Raw genomic sequence first — 17,125 nt, 5'->3', positions numbered from 1 at the left:
CAAAAATGTTGCTCCACTTTTAGCGATGAAGTATTTGGACGCTATGCTCGCTTCTCTGGCTTGATTTCTACCATGCCTGCTGCCCTCCACTTCGACAGTCTTTCCCATATCACAGAGCAATTTCTCGGGGTACGCTGTCTCGGCATTCTTTTAGCCATTTATTCATTTCTCCGCCCGCCCTGTGACCCAATTTCGGGCCTTCACGTACACGGCGCTCAGCAAAATCTGCTGTAGCAGTAGCTGTAGCTGTAGCTGTAGCTGTTGAGCAGCATGCCTGGCATTAAAGGCATTTGGTGTGCCCACAGATTTTGTAGTCAAGCCTTGTGCTTGATTGGCTTTGTACTCGTACTTTTTGTAGGCTATCACATTTTGAGGTGGAACGTGGACAACAGGAAGAACATCATGCAATGAGGAGGAGAAGGTGGCTAAAGTTCACATACATATTTGCATAGTGCATGAGGGCGTGCTACATGGCGTATGCTTGATGGTAGAGCTAGCTGCCAATTACTTGTCAACATGTCGCGCTCCAGTAGCCAGCCAACTAACTGTGATTGATTGTGCGAACGTAGCGTGTGAGTGCGTGAGTGTGTGAGAGTGTGAGAGTGTGTTTATTTTTGCTGCTCTGCACCTGGCTGACTTTTTAGGACTACAATTGCAACAGTATGCCAGGCAACAGCAGAAAGAGAAATTGAGCTCCGCTTAAACCAAACGACAACAACTCCAAAATCCCCCTCGCCAACGTGCCTTTCATCTTGCTCTCTCTCTTTCTCTTTCTCTCGCTCTCGCTCTCGCTGTCTCGCTCCCCTTAGTGTGCAACCATGCACAACAGCTAACTAGCATTCCCCGTTCTCCCTCTGTGAGTCCCTCTGAACTGTGCAAATGATAAAAGTTTTGGAGCTTGTCGCTATCTTTTCTTAATTTGAGTTCGCCCAGTTGGCAAGATAGCCTGTCAATGATGTGAACTTTAGAACTTTGATTGGCTCACACACAGTACAACAGAGATATGAAGAGAGGGAGTTAGAGCACCAAATAGTTGTATACTATATTTCTATATTAAGTTCACTTTTTTGGGGCAATCACTTTGAGCCATCTACAGTGAATTTATTGGAGAGACTGAAGTTTGGATATCAAATAACATTTCATTTAGTGCGGAGCACATAATTCCGCAACTAAATGCAACTTAATGCCGCAGCTGCAACACAAGCTGGCAGCAGAAACACCTTTAACAAAAACAACTGTGCAACTGTGTGCTTAAGTGCGTTTTATGCCTCAGTTACATTCAGTTGCAAAAACAATGCAAATAGCGAGATGGTTGCCGACTGCAAGCAGGCTGATGCTGCTTAAGCTGATATAATCCTTCGGCCCTAAGGGGAGAATGCAAATGAAATGGCCCCAGCAGCTACAGTCGCAGCTGAAATGTCAGCTATTTATAAGCCAAAGCCCCATCCAAAGCATAGTACGAACAGAAACAAAACCGATGTCGACTACGTCAGCGGCAAGGACGAGGACGAGGACGAGGATGAGAACGAGGACGTTGAAAGCCACCCGGAGTCATGTCGAGCGATACAAATCACTGTTACTAATTATGCTTTCATTTGTATCCTCTTGGTTAACGAAATCTAATCAGCACTGGGATGAGGAACGGTGCGGGACGAAAGGAAGAATGCTTTAGTTTAAAAACAAAATGGCGATGTGGCCAGAACACGCAATGGAGGAAAACTCTCGAAATTAAAAGAACCAGAAAAATAAAATCCAGCCTGTGACGTTTCCAGCTATTACAATTATCACAGTAAGTGTAAGGCAGGCGCACATAAACCAGGTCAAAACTTTAATCGCTTTTTTCTGTCTTAGTGATGTGAATTTGCAAACTAAGAAAAAAATCCAAATTAAAATGCAACTAGCTAAGTTCAATATATAAGCTAAAATATATAATTAGATAAATTAGTATTGAATAAACATAAAATCGAATCTAAATGCCATTAATCATTTAGATTAAAAAAACAAATGTCAACTAGAAAAGTGGAAAATTCTTCATAACTAAAGTAAAACACAAATTTATGCATTTAACAACCATCAAACAGCGTTCGCATTTTAGGGTAACGAAAAATAACATAACTTTTAATTGAGCTAAGCAAGTTGTCAGACAATTTTGATGTATAAAATCTTATAGTAATATATTAACAATATAAATATTTAATTGGAAACAGTTTTGCTTTCACGCGTTCATCTCTAATTCAACGATATAAAAAGTGTAGCATACTTTACTGCGCGGGCATTTAATGTGTTCGCCACACGTTGCGACAGTTTTAGCAGCTTGCGATAAAGCGACGCGATAGACGCACAATCAAGCTAGTCCTGCCACGCCTCCATTTTAGGGGCTGTACAAATAACTTTAATACTTTGGCCTGACAGTTCTCGTCCTCGTCGTTGTCGTTGTCGTTGTCGCAGTTGTTGTTGTTTATTTGTCTCGTGTTACTTTCGATTTGCCGTCTTTTGAAGGGTGTGACCGCATTTGCACCTGAGGTTGGTCACGAAAACGTCGCGACGGTCGCTTGAACCCTGAACACCCTGCCCATCACCTGCCACCTTTTTGCTGTGCTGGTCTGTGGCGCAGTTTAATTAAAGCTTTCCACAAATTTCGTTGCTGCTATTATTGCTTTATTTTCAAAACCAATTCCCTAACCTTGTGCTCGCGAAGCGAAGCAGTTTGTAGAGACATATTGAGAGTAGAATAGAGAATGTAAAGGGTAGTTAATGTAACTGAATCTGTATTACCTGTTATCTATTTTTTAAATTCAGGTAAGTAAATAGCGAATAGACGATTAAGAAGGCTTTGAATAAAAACGGAATATCAAACAAAAAATAAAGCAATTTTAATAAGATAAGAGGTAACAAAGTGTAAAGAAACCAACCATCTGCATTTTATACATACTATATATATATATACATATACAATAGATCATCCTCAGCGTTGCAATAAATTGTGCACACGTGGCGTATGCGTGTTATTTTTGTATTGTGCAACGCAGGCAACATCTGCCTGAATTTGATACGAGTACATATTCGTTTTTTCATTAATTTTGAGCAAAAACGAAAAAACTTAAACTTCATTTGTTATCATGTTGCTTGTTCTTGCATTGTCTGCCAAGTTTGGTCACGTAAATCAATTAGAAAAAGGTGTGAGCTCAACTTATTTGATGACACAGAAAAGTATCCAACATATGGCGAGTAGAGTTTCAAACAATGAAATGAATCAAAAAGAAAGGACCATGAATAACAATGATAAGAACAAGTAAGAAAGCTACAGTCGAGTGTACTCGACTGTGAGATACCCGCTACCCAATTTGATTAAAGCCAATATATTTTGCGGTATTATTCTCAAAATATACCAAATATACTGCAAATACACTAAAAATATACCAAATGGTATATGTGGTATATCGATATAGTACCGCATTCAAAATATACCATGGACGGCTCAATATACCAGATTGTCAGCCAAAGCAACTCAGACCCCTAGTAAGAAAGGGTTTTTGCCCATACAAAAGTATTTCTTTAATAACTTCGACAATTTTTATCTGATCGCAATGAAATTTTCAGGAATCATAACTACTATAGTTATTATTATATATACCAAAATTCACAACCTTAGCTTTAAAATTACGCTTATTATTCGATTTTTTTGATTTGCGGGGGCGGAAGTGGGCGTGTCAAAAATTTGAAACAAACTTGATCTGCGTGCAAACATAACAAATGCTGTCGAAAAAAAATTATAGCTCTATCTCTTATAGTCTCTGAGATCTAGGTGTTCATACGGACGGACGGACAGACACACAGACGGACAGACGGACAGACACACAGACGGACAGACGGACATGGCTAGATCGTCTCGGCTGTTGACGCTGATCAAGAATATATATACTTTATAGGGTCGGAGATGCCTCCTTCTACCTGTTACATACATTTCCTGTCGGCACAAAGTTATAATACCCTTCTACCCTATGGGTAGCGGGTATAAAAAGTGCTTTAGCACTTTTTGTATATTATTATTTCGGTTAAAGCAGACTTTAAGTTTCTCGAATGCATTTTGTGTTAGGGGTACGCCTTAAAGTTCAAAGGAACACAAGGTCGCCGGCCTTGTATTTGGCCTTTTATCTATAGTTACCTAAGTTACACTACTTCTTTCTTCTTCGTCTTCTGCTTCCCCACTGTGTTGGACGTTTTCCAATTTTCAACGGCGCGGCGTCTAGGCGGGATTGCGTGATGTGGCGTCTCTGTTACCCACACCCCAAAACCAAATAAATGATCGATGCGTCGGCGATGGCAGCCAGAAATTATGACTACTGATATTAGAACACGCCACCGCGATTCCCCAGAGCAGAGCACAGTTGGACATTGCGGTCGGTGCTTGGTGTTGTCAACCAGTTTCTGCCATTCTCCTTTCGCTCGTTTGCATGGGAATTGGTAATTTTCATAAAATTTATTGACTAATTGCATTTGAAGGAACTAATGAAAGCGCTCAAATGCCAAATAAAATGGCAAATTTATCAAATTCTCTCTATCTCTCACTTTCTCATTTGGTGGCGGACAACGTGGCGCATGAGTAATAACAAAATCAATGTCGCGACGTGCCAAAAATGATTATTGAAATGCTAATTTCGAAATTGGTCAACGACATTGATGGAAGAGTTTCTTTGCACAAAAGTAGAAATGTGTGAACATCTAATTTGGAATTTAATGGAAACTTATTTTAAAACTGCTGGCAGGTGACAAATGGTAGGAGGCAAGAAAGAGGAAAGAGGAAAGCGGAAAGTGCCACCTGGCAGTTGTCCATTTCATGATCAGGTGCAAACTTTTCAATTAGAAACATTCCGAAACTTGCGTTGTCGAATTATTTAGTTGTCTTTTATTTTTATGAAGAAAGAAAAAACAATTATCTTAATTTGCACACGCTTAGCTAATATCCCTTTGAGTAAACCATTTCTGTATTTAAGTGTAAGCACTTTTAGCTTACTGTTGCTGCTTATTACGAGCATTATATTGGCCAAAAGTTATGGCCATCTAATTAGCTGCCGCAAAAGCAGGCAAAAAAGTGGCAAGAAGAAATGCTTTAACGCTTGAGCCTTGGAAAACTGTTGCTCTCGTTGCTCAAAGGATATCCTGCCTATTCTGTTTGCCATGCAGCACACACACACACACACACACACACACACACATTGATTCACGGGAGAGACGCGATGTGTATCTGTGTGTGTTGTTTGCTTGCGTTGTGTATCTTGCATAATCGCAAGCGCAAGCAACAAAAGCAAACACGGAAACAACTTGTTGCAACTACAGCAACAATAATAACTGACTGGCTTGTGTGTGTGTGTGTGTTTGTGTGTGTGTGTGCACAACAAGCTAGCATCCAGGTGAAGTGATGAGGGCAACGCTCAGCACACGTTATAAATTATTTATGATGTTTGCACATCAGGTGTAAAAACGGCATTCTTATGGAAGGTGTTCGTCTGTGTCCATGAAAGCTGTACAACATTATTTATTTAAAACTCTAGAAATATCATTTGGACACCCAAAACATATTTAATCAGTCCTTCAGCCCTCTGCAACAAGTACTTATATTAGCTCTTAGCCCTGACCCACTCAAAGGCAATTCAACAATATGTCCGAATGCTTTCAAGGGGCTATTTTAAATTTTATAAATGAAGCAAAATGTATTTGTATATGAAGTGTAATGTTTACTATATAGTAACAGTGAGAATTATATGCACCAAATGTTAATGACTTTACTTTGAGAATTGTAGAGGCAAACTATGGCGAAATAGAAAAGGACACAACAACAAAATAAGTCTTAAAGGGAGCTACTTATCCATTCGCGACAATAACCATCATATTATGTAGACCCACAGGAGGCCACTTACCCAAGGAAAATAAAGACTATAAGCACTTTAGCATATTGCAAAATAATACAAAACGCAATTGTAACATCCACAACCTACACGTATGGCACAAAGAATATAAAACAAAAGAAAACAATACAAATAAAACAAAAACAATGCCAAACAAACAAATAAGCAAATGGAAACGGTTGCCATCCGCATCCTTAGAATCCGAAGGGGCACTGCAGCGGGAAGAGGTGGTCGGAGGGAGAGGGGGAAACGGAAGGCGTGGCCCTTATGGGCGTTGCTGTGATAATTGAAATGTCGTTTCACGCTGCTGCAGTGAGTGTCGATGGCGTTTCCGCTAAGCACTGGCAATCAGATATAGGCACGGCGTCATCAGGCGCCAACAACCACCCACTGACGTCTGATCCGGCCCTAAAGCAAATCAAACCCAAGGACAGCAGTCGCCACATTTTCAAACAATGTAGCAAGGGACAGCGACAACAACAATAATGGCAACGCAATGCACAGCCAAATGCGAAACCCTTTCATTTCGCAAATATCAAACAGCTGCCAATATTGTACCCCGCTACGCTACTTTTTCTATGGCGTCCAGTTGGCAGCGGTTTAATGTCATTGTATTCATTGCGATGGCCACAATTGTCGCTCATTTTTAAGCCATTACTTTAATGTCTTAAAAAAAATGATCTTAAAAAAAATAAATAAAGCGCAATAAATTTATCAAATAGAAATAATCGGTTGCATATGAATTTGAAAACTATCGACAACGATTGCGAAGCCAGTGTTAGCTAATAGTCATTGTGAATCATTCACAGATGTGTCAGCACTGACACAAAACTATATTACACTTGTCTCGCTCACACACGTGTTGTTCACGACGAGGCACAAATTAAATTCGAATAATATTGACATTGTTTTTGAAATGCAGCGGTTTAAGGAAATATTTGGCAAAAATAAATGCAAAATTATTGGCATGATTCATGTGAACGCGTTGCCAGGTGAGCCAAAGTGCCGCAAACAGCGACACCCGTGATTTTTTTAATGTAAAACAAATGTCATCAAACAAGGCACACCGCGCTATGCCTACAGAGACTGGGAGAAAACCATCGAGAAGGCCCGACACGAAGCGGAGCTGTATAAGCAACACCAAGTGGTAAGAGGTGAAGGAAACTACAATATTATTTAAATATAAAATAAAATAGACACTTACCATTAATGTTCACAGGATGGAGTACTCATTGAAAACATGAATGACGTGCCATATGTACGGGATCAGAAAATTGGCGCCGAAACTGTGGCCTGCATGACGCGACTCTCGCAAGCGGTGCGCAGCATTATTCCACTCAAAATACCCTGTGGTGTCCAGGTGCTTGCCTGCGGTAATAAGCATGCGTTGGCCGTGGCCAAGGCCAGTGAATTGCAATTTATTCGCGCCGAAGGTTATGTTTTTGGGCACATTGGTGACGAGGGCTACACGGACTCGTGTGCTGGCGAACTATTGCGGTATCGCAAGAAAATTGATGCCGAGGATGTCTTGGTTTTCACCGATCTCAAAAAGAAACACAGTTCGCATGCCATCACAGCTGATGTTAGCTTACTGGAAACGGCGCATGCAGCCGAATTCTTTCTTACTGATGGCATTATAATCACGGGGACCGCAACAGGTCAGGCTGCAAGTGCCGAGGATTTGGATGAGTTGGCGGGCAAACTGAAGGTACCTTTAATAATTGGCTCTGGTGTCACAAAAGACAACATTGAGGAATACTTTAACAAGGCGGATGCGGTTATTATTGGCTCACACTTTAAGCACAATGGCAACTGGTTAGAGGACATTGATGAGCAGGCTGTAGAGGACTTTATGCGCAGTATCTGCAGACTACGCGACGCGACCGAGTAACTCGATGAAATCAATTTAAACATTAATTTCTAAAGTTCAACAAGTTCGAATTAAAAAAAGCCGGTATTTGGTGGGAAAATACAGAGTGACCGGAGCTCCGATTTAAAAATTGCCGTAACTAAGCCAACATCACCGTTGCTTTGCTCAATTTAGTAGTTATCGATAATCGGATAAATTGACAGTAGAGCGGGAAAATAAATTATATGTTTGAAATGAATCGTTTTTTACAAAGTTTTTGCTCCACATAAATGTAATGTTATTGCTATGCTGCATATAGAGGCTTTGCCAGGTGAGTGACTCAATTAGAATTGACCAAAATTATTGTTAATAAGTAGCGACTTAAGGCACGCCACGCTACGCCGGTAATTGGAAGCAGATTATTCAAAAAGCTGTCTACGAGGCTCAATTGTACCTAAAACACAGAGTTGTAAGTATGCAAAATTAACAGTAATAAAAGAAGATATTCCCGACATTAATAACTGTAGGACGCCATGATTATTGAGAATATGCATGACAAGCCGTACGTTCTGAATCGACACCTGGACATTGAGGTTGTGGCCTGCATGACCCGCCTTGGGCAAGCTGTGCGCGAAGTACTGCCCAAGGAGATGCCCTTGGGCATCCAGGTGCTGGCTTGCGGCAACGAGCAAGCTCTGGCCGTTGCCAAGGCAAGTCAGCTGCAATTTGTGCGCGCCGAAGGCTATGTCTTCGGCCAGGTGGCCGATGTGGGCTACATGGACGCATGTGCCGGAAAATTATTGCGTTATCGCAAGCAGATCGATGCCGAGGATGTGCTCATATTCACCGATCTGAAGTACCATTCTCATGCCGTCACTGCCGACGTGAGTCTAAAGGATACGGCGCTGGCAGCCGATTTCTTTGACACCGATGGTATTGTGCTTACTAATAGCACTACTGGTCATCCCGTGGATCATAAGGACGTGCAGGACGTAGTTTCCGGTGAATTAAAAGTTCCGTTGCTTTTAGGCTCCGGCATAACACTGGACAACATCACACACTATTATCATGATGTCCAAGCGGTCATTGTTGGGTCACATTTCAAATTCGATGGCGATTGGCGGAACGAAATATCCAATTACCAGGTTGAAACTTTTATGCACAAGATCTGGAGTCTACGGGAGCGCGACAAGTATTTAATTTTTGAAAAATGATTTTATTGTGTGAATAAATGAGTGTATAAATAAATTGACATGATGCTGATACATTAACTCTGTATTAACTCTAAAAAAAGATTGGCAAAAAAGTCGTAAATACGCTCACGCAGCGATGTGGCCTTTACGACAGCGTCGCCCTCACTGGCGCAGCTACTGGTGCTTGGAAATACAAATGCCTTTTGTTCATACGCCTCTAGCGTATCATCGAACTTTACCCTTTTCTTTTGAGGTGGTAAATCCTCGCGGTCAGGTGCTGGTGTTGTCCAGCCGCCGCCAGTGCTTTTCTGGCTACCGCCACTAGACCGCAAAGGGAAGAGCACATCCCGAAAATTACCATCGCCCAATTCGGCATCAAAGATATCTTCTCGCTTAATAGCTGTGGGTATAGTGTTGTCAACATTGTGCGCCCGAATATACGATTTGCTATCAGAATAACGACTGGCAAAACCATAGCTTGGGATCCGGATCATTGGGTGTGCTCATTGTAGGCTTACTGCGCTTCAAAATGCTGCGCACATTGGTCACCTTATCCCCAGTGGAAATCATTTTGTATAATTTGGAGATCCGGTTCTCCTTGCTGGACGACATCTGTTGCTGCTGCTGCTCTGTCAAGTTTATTGGGCGGCGCATCTGCACGTTTGGTGGTGGCGGCGCAGGACGCTTAATGGTCACCTGAGGTTTTGTGCGAAGTGTCGCACTGGGCAACTTGCGCTTGCGTTGAAAGCAAGCACTTTCCACGCTGGCCGAGACATCAGCCTCCTCTTCGGAGTCCGTGGAGCGATTCTTGTTGCGAAACACAGTCTCATAGTCCTTTAAGACAAAAAGAATTAGTAATGAAGACAATTTCACAACAATATGGTACTCACGCATTTGCGCTTGTTTGGACTCAGTACATAATCGGCTCCAAACTTCTTCATGTCCTTCTTGCGTATGGGAGTCCGTTTGCTGGAGTCCTTACGCAAGGTCTTGCGACACTGGACATGCAGATCGATGGCATCGCGAATGAATCCCACCCAGGTGCGCGACAGCTGAAGATCATCGGTGCCAAATATGATACCATCACTCTGGCAAGTTAACTTGAAATTGCCTGGTAGCATCTCGTAGACTTTGCATTTCTTTAACGGAAAAATGCAGCAGCACTCTAATGAGTTCTCCACTTGTGTGTTGGGTGAACGCTCCTTGAGCACCTTGCAATACATAAAGATGTCCGACATCAGAACGCAATAGCGTTTGATTTGCTGCCCCTTATGGGTGATCTTGAAGAGCATGCCCTCCTTGATAACACGTCTTGACGGCTTCACAATGTTAGGTGTGCGATTCAGCAAAGAGTTCTGCAAATGAATCAAGTACTGGGTAATCTCCTGCTCCTCTACGCAAGAATTGATATGCGCAGCCGTGGCCTCAATCTCCTTGACGGATTCTGCAATGAAAAACACATGTAAATTGAAAGGAATGGAATTGAATGCATTAATTGCCACTCACCTTTGAGCAGCTTGTAGTCCGCATCAGCTGGACTCGTGTAGAGCAACACCTGCTCTAACAATAGCTTGTAGCGTGGCACGCGCTGTATTGGCACAATCATCAGCGAGTTTAGCTTACGTTGCACCTCCGGTCGACTCTCAGTTTCCTCCAGAAATTTGCGAAAAACGGGATTCTTGCTAATCAGATCCTGGAGTATGAACAATGCGCCACGGTAATCGAAAGCATACACCGAGTACAGTTTGAAAAAGGGTGCCATCTTTAAAAACGCCTGAGCCACATTCTCCATATTGGCTTCCAACTCGCGCAGGAACTCGCCATTTAAGTTGTGTATCATCTCGATCTGACCAAAGAGCGCCGTATGATTGGAGGCGTCAATGATGGCCTGCTCCTTCAGTGGTCGCACAAAGAACTGCATCAGCAGCTCCAGGTGCTCCAGATACGACTTCTCTGAGGAGATGATCTCCTGTACGGCCTGGAGACGAAAGCCCAACCGCTTACCAGATTCCGGATTAGGCGAGCCAATAGGGCTGCTCGAGTTACTGTCCAGCATGGAGCAGACTGTCGCAAAAAGAAGGTAATTTTAATTGAAATACAAAGATTATCTCTCTAATACCATCCACTCACCCTTCTTACGCGATTTAGCCGTCAACAAATTCCGCTCCTGCAAAACCTGCCGAAGTTCACGGCTAAAGCTCAGCGGTGTATGTGGGGACAGGCCCACACATCGAGTTTGGTTCTTTTGTCGCGGCGTAAACATTTTATTTTAGATTTTACCACTGTAAAAAATGCAAGCAAGGCGACGCCAAAAATTTCAACACCTGCTGGCGGCTGTGTTTGAAAAGTGTCATTCACAACGAATATCGACACTTGATCAGTGTGACAGCCGTTAAAATGTACCATACAGTTTAAATAAATATACTATATATCCTTCCTTTCATATTCATAGATAAACCATTGAATACGAAATGTATAAAACGAGACTTAGAACATCGCGCCTCAAACTGTGCGTTATTTCAATATAAATGGATTTTTGTTAGAGGTAACATTTATCCTATGTAATTATAATATTCTCTATATTATAAATGCTTTGGTTTTAAAATAAACGATCATGATGTGAAACGTAAAATTTTCATGTCAGCATTAAATACTTGTTGCCGCCCTGTTTGTTTTCGGTATATTTTGAAAATTAGCTTGCGGTCACACTAACAAGTGACTGCATCAACAGTAAATAAATTTTTTATACGTGGTTTCTTTTGTCAGTCTGTTTTTGATTATTATTTGAATGTGCGCACAAAATGCACGGCAAACTAAGTGAAATGGAAACGCGCATTGTAGAGCGCTTAAATCAAGAAATTGGTAAAGATGTCACCAAATTACATCGTGCTGCATTGCTGCTTGACGATTACAAGGAAAGATTGCAGGTCCTAAATCAAACCGTGAGTAAATCTTGAAAACAATAAGAAAGAAATCATTGATTGAGCACTGCAACAGTTGACAGCTGAACTATGAAGATCCACAGAACGTGTCCAGTTATAAGTCGGCATTCCACTGTCAGCAGCAGGTCTGCGATAGCATCGATTTTGAGCTGGAGAAACTAGCCCAGTTTGGTGCACAACTAAAACTGAAACTAAAGGAATGTCAACCGGCTTTGGAGGGCGTGTCAGAGGATCTACAACAGGTGCGGAAGCTGCAGAGTGTCACACAATACCTGCGCCTTGTGCAGGATGTGCAGGAAATCAGTGCTGCCCTGGGAAGTGCCATCAATGGCAAGGACGAGGCAAAGCTTGTCAACATATATTTGACACTTTACGAGGGCAACGACAGCGAACACAGCGTAGTGGGTCGCTTGCAAGCCATAAAGGCGCACACACTCAGATCCTATGCGGTCTCTACTGCCATCTATTGGCACAAGCTGTTAATGCAGCGTCTATCCAGCGAATTTGACGCTGTGCTCAAGAGCTTGCGCTGGGCGCACATGGAACAGCAGCCTCTGAACTATTCCCCCAGCCGGGACACTGCCAAGGCGCAACTGCTAGCCGAATACATGTTCCTTATCAAGTCGCCGGCAGAAGAGCATGCCCCTCTGCAAAGTATCACTCCCAGTGTCGTGTGTCCACCCATTAGTCAGGTGGTTCAACTCTTGTTGGCTCCGTATCGTCAGCGTTTTATGTTCCACTTCACGGGCACGCGGCAAACGAATCGTTTGGACAAGCCCGAGTGGTTCTACACCCAGATTCTAAACTGGGGCAAGGAGTCGCATTTTTTTGTCGGTAACACATTTCAGCCATCCGCCATGAAGGCTGGAAAACTGGACTACAATCTGCGCGTGAGTCTAATGTCGTGTGATGTTCCCAATTCCACCTATTCACTTTGTATCTATTGCAGTTGGAGTTTGTGCGTGGTCTTGTGCAGTTAACTATTGAGAAACTTGCCGTGGACATTGAACAAATTGCGCAGGACGAGCAATTGTTTGCACATCTAGTGGATGAGACGCTGTCCTTTGAGGCAGAGTTATGTGAGACCTTCGGCTACCCCGCTAGCTTTCCAAGTGCTATTTCCGTGCTCACTCAGCCAAGGTATCTGCTGCGCTGGATTGCCCTTGAAGAGCAGTGTAAGCTCCTTTAAAAGTTTTCAATAGACACGGTTATTAATTTATTTTTATGCTCAGTTTGTGCGGAGAAAATGGACGACATTCTACAGGCAGAGACGCCTTTTCAGCTAATCGACCCCAATACCTACGAGGATGACTTAAAGATTCCCCGATGCGCCGATCAATTCATGCGCTTTCTAGAAGCGATCAAGGATCGCTACTATGGACTTGTGCAGCCGGGACATCAACTGCAATTTTTGAATCTGCAGCTTGAGCTAATCGACAGCTTCAGGCGGCGTCTAGTGCAGCTGCATAGCAGTGGTGCCATTGCCAGTTTGCCCGTGCTCAATGCTATTAATTATCTGATCATGGTGCTGCGTGAATGGGGCGAGAATGTCCATTATCTGCATCTGCATTCAGCACTCGCCGGACCAAATGCTAACGAGATCAATTCGGTGTTTGAGCACGCTGTCGCTGAGCTGGGGCATTGGGCACATCAGCTAATGGAGAACCTCGCCAACAAAGCGGTCAATGAAATGAAGGCAAAGTCAATGAATTATCGACACGATGTGTGGCCCAGCATGCCCGAGCAGAACAGCAAGGAGCCCTTTATACTCTCGCCAAGCGGTGGTGAAATGTTCCAAGTGCTGGTGACTTTGCTTCATAATTTGGAGCGTGAATTGTCGGCGAATCTGTTTAATCAAACACTGCGTTTAATAGCTCAACAAATCGATGAATTTATGTTGGAAAGCATGGTGATGCATACGCGTTTCTCGACTGCGGGAGCATCGCAATTTAATTACGACATGACACTACTCTTTGCTCTCTTCGGACAGCACACTCGACGCCCCGAGCTGCTCTTTAAACGGTGAGTCATCGTTATTCGACCAGCAACATGCGTCATAATATATTGCATGCAAATAACTTAAATTGATACTTATTTTTTCTGTTGTACAGAATTCACGACGCTAGCAAATTGCTGACAGCGGCACGGGGCACAGCTTTATTATTGCTGGAAACGTTGAGGAGCGGGCAGACTGTGGAAGAGAAGACAAAGCCACTGCATGAGCTACGCGTGCTCAGCTTAGACAGCAAACAATGCATTGAGGTGCTCGAACGACGCACAGACATTAAAATGTTTTAAAAATAAATGCATACGTGGCAAAATTAGTGAATGTAATTGTAATTATTACCAAGTCTTATCTTCGGCACGCCGAATTTGTCTATAAAATCTGCATTAGAAATCACTTAACTGCCACGATATCAACAACTCATGGAATTTGCAAACTACTTGAGGCAAATTAGACTGCAACTATATTTATATAACCCTTGCAGATTGTTCCTTTAGCACTATTACTTTTCGACGTAATTATAATAACATGCAAAAATTGGACAAGTGAATGTTTTTATCATCAATGAATAAAATATGTAATTACACATATTGTTCTTACAATACAATGAATAATCAACTATACTGGTTAGATGAGGGATTAGGAAAATAATTATAATTAGATTTTGTGGTCCAAGATCAATGAATTTGTTAGCGGTTATTTAGTTTTTTCCTAAAGAGTTGTCGTTATTCTTTATTTTTATATTTAAAATTTGTAAAACATTTACACAAAAAAAACATGAATTAATTGTTCATATTCATAATAAATTGCTCTAAAAATACATATATGCATTAAATTATAATATATTTTGTATGTGTGTGAGTGTGTGTGTATATGTATATGTATATGTGTAGTTCGACAATAAACAATTCCTTTTAGTAAATACCAATTTGCGACTCAATATGCGCACATCACATTATCAATTATCAAAAAGATCAACCAACAATAATAACTAAGATCATCATCTTTATCGGAGTTCGTAGAAAAGCCTCCCGCATGACTTATGGTTTTGGATTATTTAGATTTAACATTTGTTCTGACGATGCGGGTTCATAGATGGTGATGATGACAAGTTATGGCTCCGTCGTGTAGTTGCCTTCCTTACATACATCATGTTTCCTGTATCCTATTCAAAGTGCTGATAGGTCGCAGCATTGACGTATGTGGCACGCTGGGCTGGCGTCATATTGAGATTGCCGCGATGCTTCTTGTCGTAGCCCCAAATTACACAAGTCGCAATCAGGGCAACTGTCAGCCAACCGATGAAGAACAGCTGCAACCAAGTGTGATCCGTCTTGCTGTGATCGGCAATAATGCCCGCCAATATGGTGATGACAGCCAACCCGAGATTCTGCACCGACTGACAGAAGCCATAGGCTGTGCCTAGCTGATATTCCGGAATGATGAGCGCCACCAGAGGCCATAAACTAGCAGCCAACATGGAGTAGGACAGACCCATAATGACCATGCCCACATAAGGAGTGATCGGTGTAAACGTGAGAAGCAGATGTGCGCCAATTGTGGTGATTGTCGCACTGAACACCCACGTGACATTGCGTCCCAATTTGTCGATGATGAAGCCAAAGATAGGTGACGATACGGCCGCAATTAGATACACCAAGGAGTCAACTGTGTTTGCCTCGGATTCAGTGTAACCGAAACGATCCATAAAGAACTTCTGGCCCAGCGCAATAAATGGAAAAATTGCCACATAGTAAGCCACACAAATGATCGAGACCATCCAGAAGGGAGCCTTGAATGTGAAAACATCGGTGAGCTTTGGTATCTCTCCCGACGGATTGTTGTTGCGCTGCAGAATCCGTTCCGCCCGCTTGTCCATGATCCCTAGAATGAGGGCGCAAAGCAGCGACATGACGCAGGTGAGCGTGGCCAATAACAGGACGACGCCCAGGGCACGATGTCCCTCATAGAATTTGCTCACATAGTCGTAGATGGGCTGCATCACCCAGAAGTTGACAGTGCTTCCAAAACGCGCCACCGACAACTGCAAACCAAAGACCATATTCAGCTCCTTTCCCTTGAACCACAAGACGGCATAACTGTTTTGGGCTACCGCCAACGATTCGGCGCCAATGCCGAATATGAAACGACCCAGTATCATCAACCAGAAAGCGTCCAATATGCCGCCGCTGGCAAAAATTAACTGGCCCACTAGCAAGATCAACATATAGATAATCGTGCCCAGCCGTATACCAAACAGTCGATCGATGAGAAAGCCACCCACAAAGCAGAGCACCACATTCGGCCATGAGTAGATAGAGTAGATGAGCGTAAACTGCGTTGCACTCAAATCCAAATCCCGTTTGAAAACCGTCTGTAGTGCACCCGGATTGTCGTAACAGAAATACGAACCAAATCCAAGCAGGCACATGAAAATCAAAGCCAGAAAGCGATGGCAGGTGCTCGACGGCATGCAACAACCGCCGGATGGCAGCGCCAGTTCATTGTCCTGTCTTCCACGGATAGTTGATGAATCTTCTGCTGTGGCTGCCTCCTCCTCGTTGTCCACAATACGCTCTTCATCTTCGCGAGCCATGGTGACTAAACGGCTCCTCGCACAATACGATACTGGAGCGGATTAAACGATGCCTCGTATAAATGACCCGCAGAAAGGGCGTTTTATAAATTGATATCCAATCTGTGTTGTTTTTTCTATATCTGGAAATAAATAATATGCAATATGTCGTTATATCTGGTTACACACATTCACATGCACAAACACCCACAAGCAGAATTCGATAAATCTATCGAAATAGTGTGCCTGTGTGTGTGTTTTCAACTCTTTTGCTTTGTCTGCTTGTGTTGTTATCTCATTCGTTATTGTTTACTGTACTCTGCTCTCTTTGTCTGTGTCTATCGTTACAATGCTCTGTGTTTTTGTCTGCGTAGTAGTTTTTTTGTGCGTTAGTTTTTGTTGTCATTTGCTTATCAAAAGCCTTTCACAGTCCAGTTGCATTTGAACTTACAATTGCTCTACACGCACTCCCAAGTGGAAAACGACAACCGTTGTTAATCACCTGCACTTTGTTAGCGTACAAATAAAACTAAAATTCAATTTTGATTTCTCTGCCTCGCGTTGCGCTAATTAACGTTAATTGCGTATGTAATAGCGTGACCGCAGTCACATATTCTGAATATGCCATGTTTTGCTTACAAGAATATCCAAAAAA

At 42.6% G+C, this 17,125-nt stretch overlaps 4 protein-coding genes across 7 annotated transcripts; 2 read left to right on the top strand and 2 right to left on the bottom strand.

Annotated features, from left to right (window-relative positions):
- The first annotated feature begins 6,724 nt into the window (after window positions 1–6,724).
- Window positions 6,725–9,020, top strand: LOC132792333 (uncharacterized protein F13E9.13, mitochondrial). 4 transcript variants are annotated; one of them, XM_060801640.1, is made up of 4 exons: window positions 6,725–6,898; window positions 6,968–7,053; window positions 7,126–8,086; window positions 8,133–8,223. In XM_060801640.1, the coding sequence occupies exons 1-3, from the start codon at window positions 6,823–6,825 to the stop codon at window positions 7,795–7,797; spliced, it is 834 nt and encodes a 277-aa protein (XP_060657623.1). In that variant the 5' UTR covers window positions 6,725–6,822; the 3' UTR covers window positions 7,798–8,086; window positions 8,133–8,223. The 4 variants fall into 4 exon arrangements, with proteins under 4 accessions (XP_060657623.1, XP_060657626.1, XP_060657627.1 ...); XM_060801643.1 differs by having other exon boundaries at window positions 6,728–6,898; window positions 6,990–7,053; XM_060801644.1 differs by lacking the exons at window positions 6,725–6,898; window positions 6,968–7,053 and adding an exon at window positions 8,283–9,020 and having other exon boundaries at window positions 7,821–8,086; window positions 8,133–8,224.
- LOC132792331 (putative protein tag-52) lies at window positions 8,964–11,316 on the bottom strand. Its single transcript, XM_060801638.1, is given in 5 exon segments — window positions 8,964–9,430; window positions 9,432–9,782; window positions 9,839–10,392; window positions 10,455–11,012; window positions 11,079–11,316. Coding segments are annotated over 5 exon segments (2,004 nt in total). The 5' UTR covers window positions 11,212–11,316; the 3' UTR covers window positions 8,964–9,022.
- A 333-nt stretch (window positions 11,317–11,649) lies between these two features.
- On the top strand, window positions 11,650–14,874 carry LOC132792330 (RINT1-like protein). Its single transcript, XM_060801637.1, has 5 exons — window positions 11,650–11,890; window positions 11,953–12,780; window positions 12,840–13,065; window positions 13,123–13,912; window positions 14,002–14,874. Exons 1-5 carry the CDS (start codon window positions 11,750–11,752, stop codon window positions 14,186–14,188), a joined length of 2,172 nt encoding a protein of 723 aa, XP_060657620.1. The 5' UTR covers window positions 11,650–11,749; the 3' UTR covers window positions 14,189–14,874.
- LOC132792332 (major facilitator superfamily domain-containing protein 1) lies at window positions 14,448–17,060 on the bottom strand. Its single transcript, XM_060801639.1, has 2 exons — window positions 16,922–17,060; window positions 14,448–16,613 (listed from the first exon to the last, which is right to left on the bottom strand). The coding sequence occupies exon 2, from the start codon at window positions 16,489–16,491 to the stop codon at window positions 15,061–15,063; it is 1,431 nt and encodes a 476-aa protein (XP_060657622.1). The 5' UTR covers window positions 16,492–16,613; window positions 16,922–17,060; the 3' UTR covers window positions 14,448–15,060.
- Window positions 17,061–17,125: the final 65 nt, after the last annotated feature.

The sequence above is a fragment of the Drosophila nasuta genome, chromosome 3, assembly GCF_023558535.2.
Source record: "Drosophila nasuta strain 15112-1781.00 chromosome 3, ASM2355853v1, whole genome shotgun sequence".
Classification (NCBI taxonomy): Eukaryota; Metazoa; Arthropoda; class Insecta; order Diptera; family Drosophilidae; genus Drosophila; species Drosophila nasuta.
Note: the sequence above shows the minus strand (reverse complement) of the source record. Positions and strands in the feature narration are given on the sequence as shown.